Consider the following 13,442-nt stretch of genomic DNA (forward strand, 5'->3'; position numbering starts at 1 on the left):
CTGTACATTCCTGAGATATTTGGTACGATCATTTTATGTGCACTTTGTAGGATTTTCACACAAGCTATGCAAAGAATGATTCGGTCATTCGTCTACTAACAATGACATCATTGTGCAGTCTAAATCAGTCAGACATAGACCCCACGAACATTTAGAAGTTTCTGATGGTGATCAATTGCCCTTATACGCTGCATTCTCAACTTCACACCAAACTCGGTATGAAGCATTAGTTGTATTAGTGCACTGAGCCATACATATTGCGGATGACAATATGCAAAACCATCATCTGGTGACACATAATTTTTTTTTTTTGAATTTATATTAAATCATTGAAATTACTATTTTTGAATCTATTTAAGAGTAGTAACATGCCAAGAATCATGGTACCGGTAAATATGATGAAGCATATAATAGAATTTTTAGCCAATTAATATCAGTAATCAGTTAACACAAATGGAAAGAAGAAGATGAATTTTACATTTTTGCAAGGAACTCAACTGCATCACTAACACTGACCACTTGTTTAGAATAAATTCTGCTGCCATATGAACTGCAGTTCACAGGACTTTCAGATAGCAGTTCAGGTATTTGGCTGAACATAGGGCACCTATAGTTTCAAATATAAACTGCTGATTTAAATGAACTGCTCTATTCAGATAATTGCCCAGCATTTTAACATCCACACTGCTGCATGCTGTTCCTCAATGCAGAAAGGGTGCACACATCTGTGCCATGTGACATCATCTGTTCTTTGTTCCAGCAAGCAAGAAGGAGTTGTGCACGAACCCCTTCAATCTTGTTCTATCCACTGAAAGTTGTTGGCTTATGAAATAATTAATATTTGGGCATCTTTTGTCAATGCATTCATGTATCTGTTCTCTCAAATGTCATGAGGCCTTCCAAAAGCTGTTTTGCCTGGTATAGTTCTTTCAAAACATTTTATCAGTATTCTCAAAGCAGGAATGACTAGGAGAGAAAACAAGCTGTAGAAACATGGATGAGTATGGGAAGGGTAGATGCTATCTTTAGGAAAAAAGACAAATAACTGTATGAATATTAAGAGCTTACATGGCAAGCTAGCACTTAGCAAAGAAGGGAATGCTAAATGGTGGAACAAATATACATGTCCCAGGAGGAGTGGTTAAAATTCATAGATATCATATAAATATTTGTCAATATGACAGGAATGATCATTTGAAGCAAAAGAGCCTAGCAAATGTGGGCTCTAAAATGCACACCTGAAGAGCTACAGGCACTACTTCATCTTCATTATTGTGAAACAATTCTCTTCTGATGTGAGCTCTTTACTTTCCGTATTTTGTTAGGTGGCAGTATGGACCAAAACAGCTAAAAATATCCTGTAAACATGAGCTCTAAAGTGCATACCTCAAGAGCTATGAGCACTTGCTCATCTTTGCTACAGTGAAATACATCTCTTCTACTGAACAGATGCTCATAGCTCTTAAAGTATGCATTTCAGATCCCATGTTTACTACAGAATTTTTTCTTGTTTTGGTCCATTCTATCACCCCCCAAAATATGGAAAGCAGAGTCCATGTTAGCTAGCTTTTTTTTTTTTTATTTGAATGATCATTACTGTCATATCCCTGACTATTGATCATTTCTCTTGGGACACTATGAATAGAGGTTATATGTAAGGGAAACAAACTGGAGGGAAATATTTACAAAGATAAGAGGAAGCAGGTGCAGGTAAGATTGGAGATACGATACTGCGAGAAGGTGTTGACAGAACACTGAAAGACCTAAGTCTAAACAAGGTTCCTGGAATAGACAACATTCTCTAAGATTTATTTAGATACTTGGAAGAGCCAGCCATGAAAAAACTTTTCCAACTGGTTTGCAATGTTTATGTCACAGGTGAAATACTCTCAGACTTGAAGAAGGGTGTAATAATTCCAGTTTCAAAGAAGGCATGTTCTGACAAGTGTGAGTACTACTGAACAATCAGTCTGATGAGTCATGGCTGTCAAAATACTGACATGAATTATTTACAGAACAATGGAGAAACTGGTAGAAGCCAACCTTGGGGAAGATCAGTTTGGGAACACGTGAGGCAATACTGATTCTATAACTGATTTTAGATGATAGGCTAACGAAAGGCAAATCTATGTTTACAGGATTTGTAGACTTAGAGAAAGCTTTTGACACTGTTGACTGGAAATCTGACTTTGAAATTATGAAGGTAGCAGGGGTAAAATACGGGGAGTGAAAACTTAATTACAACTTGTACAGAAACCAAATGGCAGTTATAAGAGTCGAGGGGTAGGAAAGTAAAGGAATGGTTGAGAGGGGAATGAGACATAGTTGTTGCCTATCTGCAATGATTTTCAATACATTGAGCAAGTAGTAAAGGAAACCAAGGATAAATTTGGAAAAGGAATTAGAGTTCAGGGAGAAGAAATAAAAATTCTGAATTTTAATTCTGTCAATGGATGACTTGAAAGGAATGGATCGTTTCTTGAAAAGAGGTTACAAGGTGAACATCAATAAAATTAAAACAATAGTAACGGAATGTACCTGATTCAAATCAGCCAATAATTTAGCAAATTAGATTAGGAAATGAAGACAATGAAAGCAGTAGATGAGTTTTGATATTTGGGCAGCAAAATGAGTGACAATGGCTGAAGAAGACAGGATATAAAATGCTGTCTTGCAACAGTAAGAAAAATATTTCTGATAAAGAGAAATTGGTTACCACTGAATATAAATTTAAATGTTAGGATATCTTTTCAGAAGGTAATTGTCTGAAGTGCAGTCTTGTACAAAAATGAGAAGTGGACGATAAACAGTTCAGATTTAAAGAAAATAATAGGAGATTTTGGAATATGGTGCTACAGGAGAATGATGAAGATTACATGCACAGATAATATAATTAATGAACAGTTTCTAAATAAAGTTGAGAAGAAAAGAAATTTGTGGCACAAATTGATTAAAAGAAGTGGTCAGTTGATAGAATACATTCTGAGGCACCATGGAACTGTCAGTTTGGTAACAGAGGGAAGTATGGGGATACAAATTGTAGAGGGAGACCAAGGGATGAATATGGTAAGCAGGTTCTGATGGATATTGGTTGTTACTCATCACACAGGGATGGTACTGAGTTGCACACAGGCACAATGAAAATGACTGCTAATATATATTAAATCCTGGACTTCCCATTATTGGATATAGGTTGCAGTAGTTATGTGGAGATGAAGAGGCTTGCACATGACAGACTAGTGAAGAGCTGGATAAGACCAACTTTGGACTTAAAGACCACAAAAGTAACGTTTTCGAACAACTTCTCACTAAAGGAAAGAGCATTTATTGTGAAAAATAAAGTATTTAGAATTATGCTGTTTCCAAAATAGTATGCAGTTGGGGATGGCTTGTTGACAACAAATCTCAAGTCAGAAAGTAAAACAGAGATTGGAAGGAAAAAGTGATCTGTACTGTAATCTAACTTTGAACATAAATTATAAAACTCTTTAAAAATCTAATCTACATAACGGACAGACAGACAGGCGGTAACAACATTTTCAAACACAGATTTACATTGTTTTTCCTGAACAACTAGTTCAATACATGCACAAAAACGATTTGTTGCCAATTCAGTTTGTGACTGACTACTTACTTCTATTGAAAACTCTCTCTCTCTCTCTCTCTCTCTCTCTCTCTCTCTCTCTCTCTCTCTCTCTCTCTCTCTCTCTCTGTGTGTGTGTGTGTGTGTGTGTGTGTGTGTGTGTGTGTGTGTGTGTGTGTGTGTGTGTGTGTGTGCGCGCGCGCGTGTATGTGTGTGTGGGCGCGCGCGTGTGTGGGCACGCGCGCATATGTGCATGCATGTGTGAACAGTGTGTAGCTTTTTTTCTATTGGCCTATTCCACATCATGTCATTTGTCATGAATATTAAATAAGGGAACCATAAGAAAATGTAGCCATCTTAAAAATGAACCACAAACATGGAATTTTGGGTAAAATATGAATATTTATAAAACTATTAGAATAATTCTCATGAGGCATACCTTTTAAAATGTATAATTAAGACTGGAGGTAGATACAAAATGTCAAATTTTTTCACAGCATCACGTTTCTCCTTGCAAGCAGGACACGTCCAGCCAGTGATTCGTTCACCTGCTAAGTACAGTTTCAGGCAGTCCTAGAACACATAAGACCTGTTACTGAGAACCAACAGGACTGATAATGTATTACAAGGCTTTTATAATTTTTTATCAACAGTCTCAGTCATTTACATAAACAAATGAAATGTTCAGAATGAACAACAGCATACAGTTTCTTTCTTGGAATTAAGGTGCTGTAATATTTCCATAACAAATATTAATTATTTTTATTCTATAATATTTGTTAGTTACATTAGTTACATGTAACTGTATATATTACAGCACTTAAACAGAACTACAGGTTACAGGTCACAGAAAATAATTGTCACCCTACAAAATATAAATACTGCCAGTGTGCTACACAAAATACTGTGTCTTTTCTTTTTACGTATTAGTTAACGTTTGGGTGTTGCAATAGATTTTCATATAGTTGCAGTTTTGTCCAAAATGTAAGTTGACATACGTAAAACAGTTGTTTAATACCAACAGAATTGTGGAGACAATGTTTTGAGTACCACTGCCGAGACATTTAGACACTGTTAATGTTATAAGCTATTTATATAGCACAGTTATATAAATAACACAAAATAATGAATATTTTACTTTATTTACTTGCTACTATATTACTATCAAAACGAAACCTATTTTGGTGATTCAAAATTAGATAATAATGTACACCCCTCCCCCCGTGCCCCTTTAAGGCTGACCATGAAATACAACCAATTTCTCGGATGTATACTAAATTTTTAAGTAACTTTTTATTTCAAGTTGCTTTTTCCAATACTACTACTACTACTACTACCCCTGCTGCTGCTGCTGCTGCTAATAACATACTACTACTGGGTGAGCCTTAAATAACACATACAGAGTCTTGTTAATGTATTTATTTTTGTTCAAATTTGTATCACCATCAAGCTTCAAAACATTATTACTTACATCAAGCGAGCAGTTGTTATTATGTGGCAATGGAAGTGTCAAATTGGAAAATGTCTCATATGTTACTGATTCTTTGTCACATCTGAGGCACTTGACAGTTGATTTTTGCTGTCCATAAAACAGATCAACAATGAATGACTTGTTTTTCCTCTTAAACTCTATAAAATGCTTGCTCGCCTCATTCAAGACACTTTGGCTCTCATTTATTCGGGAATCATCTTTCTGAAAGAAAAGACACATCAAAGTAATATGCAAACACATCATAAACAACAAATGTATAAAAGAAGACTATTAATTCTCTCATTACAGTAAATAATGAACACTTTGAGGTCCACATTCTTTTCTTCTTGTACATCTCTTCCTAAATTGCAAAATATGCTGAGTGTCACTATTTTCGTACCATGGCAACACAAAAACAGATCAAAGATTTCAGCTATATAAAGAACCTTGAAACAGGATGTAATCTGGAATGGTATTAGTGACTACCTCAAAATATATCGAGGCAACGATCAACGGTGTTCCTATACTGTTCTCACAGGATATTTTAAGTTGACTTTGCCATGTATTATTGCATCTTGTGTACAATTCTGCTGATGAGTGTTTCAAAGTAGTGCAATAAATTTATGTTGTTGGAGAATGATAATTTTATTACAGTTGAAAGAAATGTGGAGCATTTTTTCAAAACTCAATAAACACAAAAAAGAACATTTTTGAGGAAACACTTTTTAAAATATCTACTAATAAACGAGATAATTTAACAATTAACACATACTTTTTATGCTTGATTCCAACTGTGTGTTCGACTTTTATTCTTATTGTTGATTTCAGAATAGAGGGAGAAAATTTCCAAGTTTTTCCAAAAGTCAATAAATGAAAAGATGAAAGTTGGAAGTTTTGTTGATATAAACATTCAAATTGATTTTTTCCATTTTTTAATATTTAACATTAATTACAAAGACAGCTTCTTTATAGTTCATTTTGGACAGAAATAGAATAATGCGCAACAACATAAGACTTTAATATTATACATTTCTACAAATGTTTGATAAACAAAAGTGTAAAATAACAAACACTGCTGAAATACAACACAAAATACTGCTACAGCATTACTAAACCGGAACTCTATTGATCACTTTCAACAATGTCCTTATAAAACTCTTCTGCTCTTTCTGGTACATTAAAATGCCTGATAAGTTTTAAGACATTCTTTTTCTTTTCCTTGCTGACTGTGATATTCTTTTCCAATAATGCTGCTTTCCTCTCTTCTAGGCTGTTGTTTCTGGATTTCCGTACCTCAACCAATAAAGGACAAAACAATACATTCTTCTCAGACTTTTCAAAAGCTTTCACTCACTGAGCAATCATTCTGAAAAGCTCCTTAGGTCACACAGCTTTTAATGGATTGGACTTGAGAGCATTTGCTTCCCAATCTTTACTTAATATCTTGATAATGCCATCTTGTTCCATCACTTTACAGTATTCAATCGGTGAAAGAATATCTTCCTTTTATTGGTAGTCTTTATCCAATCTACCAAACACACTGTCAGAATTATTGCTGTGACTGCGAATAGAGAAATAACGTATCAGCTAATTAAATTTTCTGCATTCTTCTTCTTCTTCTTCTTCTGTCATGCATTAGGCCTTCCCTCAGCCTGTTGCAGCTACACCTGGCCATCATTTTGCAGGTCTTCCAGTGCATCTTTTACCTTGCAGAAAGCTGGACAGAAAACCATACGACGAACTGTGACCACATACCGTATTTTTCAATTTGACTGGTCTCAAAATAAATGCATTTCATTAGACCATTTCCTGGTTTGGATGCCTAAAGACTGCTGACAAAGTCCAACGGCACGGGGGCTACTTGGCCGCATCCTTTCGGTCTTTCTGTTTTAGACCCAGTATATAACCAATTCTGTCCTTTGTCTGTACTTGGGAATGAATCAGAATGTACAAATCGTTTAGCCAAACGTGTCTTGAATATAATACTTCACCTATGGTGAGCTTTGGTGTTGTCCAATTCTGTTGTATATGCATGAATACTTTAACCACATTTGGATTTTCCTTCTCCATTATTGCATAGAACTTTTTAGCACAGAATGAAACCTGTGGTTTGTTATTAATTGATTATTTTTCTCCAGATCTGTTCCTTTTGAGAGTCTGCCTTTGGACACCCCTGATGTTGCTCAAAAGGTCGTGCCACATACAAGTACTGTCTGGCCATTTTTCTTACTTATGCTGTACTTTATTTCAATAACATTTTTTCTTTATGTTTCATTCGTGTTGTACATTCTCCCTGATAAATCTGGCTCGAACTAGGCAATAATCAGGAGTTAATGTTGTTGTGTAAACCACTAATTTATTTACATTGTTAGTTTTGGCAGCAAGTGCTTGCCTACAGTTTTTTATTGCAGAAAACTCTCTGACATTGCCATTGAAACTTATGTCCTACACTGCCAGTCTCCATTCAAGTCTCTCAGAAGCAAAGTACAGTTTGTGTTTATTGGCTTTTGCTTTAACTGGCAGAGAGCAAGCATCAAGTTTTGCAAAAACTCTTAGGTCTCAACACCCTATAACAACATAAAATACTGGCTTTCAACGAAACCATTTCAACAGGCCATGCATCATAAAAAGCTTGATTTGTAAATTTAAAAAATCTAAATTTTGAACAACTGAGCATTTACTGACTTTTTGAAAAACTGCTCCTCAAATGCCTGTGTTCTTGTTTGAAGAATGTGTGTGACATTTGTCTACTGGAGCCTTAAAATACTCAGGATACCGTTCAATGCAAACTAAATATTCCCACTATTAACAGAATGACACAGAGAAATATATTAGAATCATTCACAAAAAGCTTTTATTCCCTCAATTTAAAATAGATTCATGTGCATTGACATGTAGGGGCAATACAAAAGAGACAACCATTGTTATGTTTAAGATTTTTTTAAGGGTAAGGCATACGGTGATTGAAAGATAAAAGTTTCTATTAAACAATGGAAACTCCAGGTTGGAACATCAACAAGGTAGATTACCACTCACTCACACTGACTAGCAGACAGACAACAAAAAGACTTATATATTTAGCTTTCAGCAAAAGCCTTCTTCAAAAAGTAAACACACCCATATTCACACAAGGAAGCACATCTCAGGCACACATGACCAGTCTCAGCTGCCGGAGGTGGACAAGAGCTGTTAGTGTAACAGTCTTTTCACTGTGTCTGTCTGCAACTCAACACCTCATCTGAAAGGTTACAAGCAGTCCAGCTTGTCTCCTTCCATTAATAAGCTAACACTATCTGCTCCTTGTTATGACAGGAGATACGCGCGTCATACTATTCTCATAACTTTTTTTTTTTTACCCTGATTACCGAACTTGATTCTGAATGCTGTATTTCATAAAAAGTGCAGGTGTTGTCTGAAGTTATGTCAGTTTCGACAACGGGATTCGTGGGAACCTTGTAGTTTGTTTCCCCAGGAGTTGCGGAATGGCTGAGGTGCACAATTCTGGGAATAACAGCGCAGTCCGCTTGCCACTCAGAGGATTAAGTCCCTCATTTCCACTGTTGGTGGAGACAGCAGAGTGAGACTTGTGGGACTCCCTGTCACTGAAAGGAGGGCAGGATTTGTGGTGTTGTGGCATACAGTACTGTCTGTGCCCAGCTAGCTGGCCCACAACCTATTAACACCTGGAAAGAACTCAATGTTTCTCAAGAGGCCAGGCCTGTTCCTCCTACATTGGTACGATGATGAGTGGCAATATAACCTTTTCCCAAAACAGTTTCTATTAACGATTTGTTACGTTTGCACCAAAGTGGAGAAATTTTTCTCTCTTCAGATGCATTAAAAAAAAAAAGTTTTAATGGAAGTGATTCATAACTGAATTTACATGACTACACTGTCCAAACAAAATCTTATGACTAAATTATTTTCTCATTTGTTACAAATCAGAATTCCATCAGTGAATACAAGTACACTTGCAAATGCAACTATATAGTGTGATGGTATTACATAGTCCAGTCACATTAATGTGATAACCACCTATGTTCGACATCTATGTACAATAACCACTCACAGATGGCAGGAGGCACCACTAGCAGTGGATGGTATATGAAGTGTGTTGGGGGATGTGGAAAACAGTGCAGTTGTTGTCGTAATGTGGAAATGCAACAATTTATCTAATGTCCAAAAGAGTTTATGACTGGCAAGGGTGGAAGTATTTCAGAAATGGCCAAGTTTGTAAAATGTTCATGTACCGCAGTGGTTAGAGTATAGTGTGGATGGCAAAATGGCGTAATCCAAAACCAGCGCTAAGGCAACTGTGGTTCAACACAGGCAATAGATGGTGGATGAACGATGGCTGCGAAGATGTGCACGGGGAAACAGAACTGTAATTGTCAAGCAACTGACCACCCAGATGATCCAAGTGCTTACAACAGTGTCTTCTCCTCAATAACCATTCAGTGAATGTTGCTGTGTATGGAACACTGCAGCATGTGTCTGGTTCATGCCACCCATATTATCTGCTATTCTTTGGCAAAAATGGCTGCAATTTGCATACCAACACTCTAGCTGGACGTCCACTGGGTTGTGAAAGGTGGCCTTTGCATAAGAATCACATTTTATGCTCCATCGGACAGATGATTGTTGGAGTGTATGGTGTAAATGTCTCAAAGCAAACATCCTGCAACAATCATTAGAGTGTTATGTTCTAGGGAATGTTTTTGTTGTATTCCAGTGGGTGATATCGTCATTCTGAAAGGTACAATGAATCAACACAAGAACGCATCCATCTTCTGAGATCACGTCCACTCCCACATGCAGTTTGTTTTTCCTCAGCCCAATGGCATCTAGTGACAGTACAACTCAATGACACACAGCTCACTGTGTACGTACATGGTGCAAAGAGCACCACGATGAGTTTACCAAACTCCCGTGTCTTAACAATTTCACAGTTCCAGCACCTTCCTGAACTTTTGAGTTGAAAAATTGAAGAAAAGTTTCGTTGCTGAATGCCTGCAGTAACAATGGCTCCATATAGGAACACTGAATATATTTATTAACCATTATAAAAAACGGAATCTATTAATCTACATCTACATTTATACTCCGCAAGCCACCAAACGGTGTGTGGTGGAGGCACTTTACGTGCCACTATCATTACCTCCCTTTCCTGTTCCAGTCGCGTATGGTTCACGGGAAGAACGACTGCCGGAAAGCCTCCATGCACACTCGAATCTCTCTAATTTTACATTCGTGATCTCCTCGGGAGGTATAAGTAGGGGGAAGCAATATATCCGATACCACTTCCAATCATTTTGATTGAAAACAACAGAATATATACAAAGCTATTAATTGAATTGTTCTCAGTGTTGCCACAAGCTGCTCAAAGCTAAATTCTCCAATTTCCAGAGACTGTTTTAGCATTTTTTTCCCTGACAAATTTTGAGATGTGAAGGTTAAGTGAATAGGTAAGCTGACAAAAACATGTAAAGACTTCTGTATTTCTGAATGTGTTATTAACTCTAATTTTGAATGAACAGCAAGTTATTGTCCCCTTTACAGGATTTATGATCTGAAGAGTAAGTAAATAGGAAAACTGTGAAAATAAGAGCCATTTTTAGCTAAAGGGTTTCTATGTTTATTAACAAATTGACTTGAGCTTCAAATTAACTGCATATTTTTGTTTCTTCTCCCATACACATGAACTTATCAGGCAAGTCAATGCGCCAGTTAGGACAAGAAACATAAAACAACAAAACATTAAAGCTCCCAAAATAAAAATGACAGCACTGGGTATGCACAGTGACATTTTATCTGCCAAAAAATACTCAGTGTTTTGTCAAACAAACAATTAAAATCAATCAATGATAGCCAGTCAAAATTCCTTTGTGAGAGAAGTAATTTCTTCATTAATTCCATGCATTTAGGGACCCTCCTGGACAGTGTCCATGAGTTTTTGGCCTTCAATTGATAAACTTGCTGGGTGATGGACGTCTTTCATCTAGCGCTCTGGACTTCTTCATCTTCTTCACATTCTTCTGCTTTAAAGCCTCTCACTAGTGCAATAGTTCAAAATCATTCTCTTGCTTGTGTCAGTCTTGAAGACAATGACAGCTGATTTCAGGCTTTCATACACTTGAAGTATGGCTACAAATGACTTGGCTTCATGAGTGACTATCATACACCATTAACGAGAAAAAACTTGGTCTATGAAGGTTTGACCATGGCTTTGAATAAGAACCTTTTGAAGAAAGCTAAGCAAATGCTGACAGGTTGTAGTGATTCAAGAACTTCTGCATAAATTCTAGAACCACTCGGCCTTCTACCATCTCAAACACACAATATTTTAGATACGAGTGTGAGAAAGTGGAATCCTACCTACAGCATGTCACATGTTTGTGTGTGCAGGTTGGAAATGAGTTGCGAGCAGAATGGAGATGCAGCGGCCAAACTGCACCAACAAGTACTTGCCGATCAATCCATGGAAGTTTAGTGAAAGTGGACAGAAGAACCACGGAGTGTTTATGCTACTCTGTTCTAATTGTGTTTTGACCATTGTTATAGTAACGTGAAAAAAACTTTTGTCTTAGTGTTGTTGAAGGGAAGATATATATTTGGATCCATGTTGAGAATGAACATGGTTATTAAGCCAACCTTCTCTTACATGTAAATTAACTTTATATCTGACGTTGTGACACTAACCCGTATTTATTTATGTGAAGAGTGGGATTTTGTAAAATGTCTGAAGTTCAAATATACATCGTTGGTAGAATCAAATGAAACTTTGTACATCTACTTATTTTTATAAGCAGCAAAAGTCTTGAGAAATTCCTGTAACTAGTAACACACTTCGGAGAAGAAGAGAAAAAGAGTTTGCAGCGGCAGGCTAACCAGCAAGGAAGGTCGGCCGAACATCTCAAATAAGTCATCTCATTAAAGAAGTGGAAGTTTGCATGCATACTTCAACACTTTAAGTTGTCCAAACCGTTAGAACATGGTGACCTGTGTGAAAGGACGGAAGAAAACAGGAATTTCGAGACGAAAACGAGAGGAAAAGTTATCATATGTTGCCAAAGCAACCGAGCATACTAAGCAGAAAATCTCAACGTGTTAAAGACCAAGAAGAAATATGCCTAGAACAGTCCGAATAAGAAGATTCAGTGCGGCGGGGAGTATACAGCTCTCCCACGCATCACGGGGACGCAGACGCAGAAACCAACATCTGAGACCACTGGCACAAGTTGCTGTTCACCGGTGCTGACCTGCTTACACACATCCACTCATTTATGCAGCGAGAACTCTATGCTAGTTGAGTGTGAAACAAAACTTAATTACTGTAATAACAAGTGTACTGAATACTGTGGAGTGAATCTTTACTGTGTATTTATTATAATTACAATTAGCATTAAATGCTTACAAGGTTTGCAGCCTACAGGAGTATGGATAACATACAGCAAGCCAAGGCTATGAAAGTTAGCAAAAAGGACCTGACTGGTCTGAGTTAGTAAATCTGATCAAAACTTTAAATTCTAAATTAGATGCCCAGAGTGAAGCTTCAAATGCTCAAATGCAACTCTAAGTACAGAGCTAGGTTTAGTACATTCTAGTTTAAATGCTCAGAGTGAAGTTCTAAATAACCAGAGTGAAACCTTAAATAATCAAGCAACCAATATGGTTTTGTTAAGTGCCAAAGTTGACTCACAGAGCGAAGAATTTAGTAATATATGCGAAGGCATGGAGGCTTTAAAGAATGAATTTGACACCTTAAATAGTAAAGTAGAGGATTTGAAATTAGACTTAAAGAATGAATTAACTCATTCCTTGAACATTCATGTCAATCAACTGTTCACTGACTTTAGTCTGAAACAGAATGATAAATTTCAGGATTTAACAAAAAGGCTAGAATTGAATATTGAAGACAAATGAAATAGTGTGGAATCAGAGATTAATGAAAAGTTAGGATCCTTTGAAAATGTGTACAATGTTAAATTCAATGCTGTAAAGCAAGGGTTGAGTATTTTGAGAGAGAGTGTCGATAAGCAAGATAACTTGATGCCAATTATCCAATCACAAATTACAAGTGTAAATACAAGAGTGGGTAATGTGGAAAGGAACTTCAAAGAGGAATTACCGAACTCTGATATCATAAATATAAATAATTTGGAGGAACAGGTGGCAGAACTTATAGATCGGAAAGTTTCTGAGAAAGTAACATCCGTAAACGTATCTCCTATTTTATCTTCTGAACTTAGTGATACCAAGAAAGTTATAGATGACCTGTGGAGAGAATTCAAACTTATCCAGAATAAAGCAGACAAAGGGGTAACTTCACATAATGTAGTATTAACTAGTGAAGTAATGACTGATCTACAATGGGGGGCAAATTCCAGA

At 36.6% G+C, this 13,442-nt stretch overlaps 1 protein-coding gene across 1 annotated transcript in view; it reads right to left on the bottom strand.

Annotated features, from left to right (window-relative positions):
* Positions 1-13,442, bottom strand: part of LOC126484584 (ubiquitin carboxyl-terminal hydrolase 8) — a 226,077-nt gene that overhangs the window by 17,455 nt on the left and 195,180 nt on the right. The window contains exons 14-15 of the mRNA XM_050108150.1: positions 5,055-5,276; positions 4,023-4,156 (exon numbers count right to left, since the gene is read on the bottom strand). Coding sequence (XP_049964107.1) covers positions 4,023-4,156; positions 5,055-5,276 — 356 coding nt within the window. The remainder of the gene's footprint in view (positions 1-4,022; positions 4,157-5,054; positions 5,277-13,442) is intronic.

Source organism: Schistocerca serialis, chromosome 1 (genome assembly GCF_023864345.2).
Source record: "Schistocerca serialis cubense isolate TAMUIC-IGC-003099 chromosome 1, iqSchSeri2.2, whole genome shotgun sequence".
Lineage (NCBI taxonomy): Eukaryota > Metazoa > Arthropoda > Insecta > Orthoptera > Acrididae > Schistocerca > Schistocerca serialis.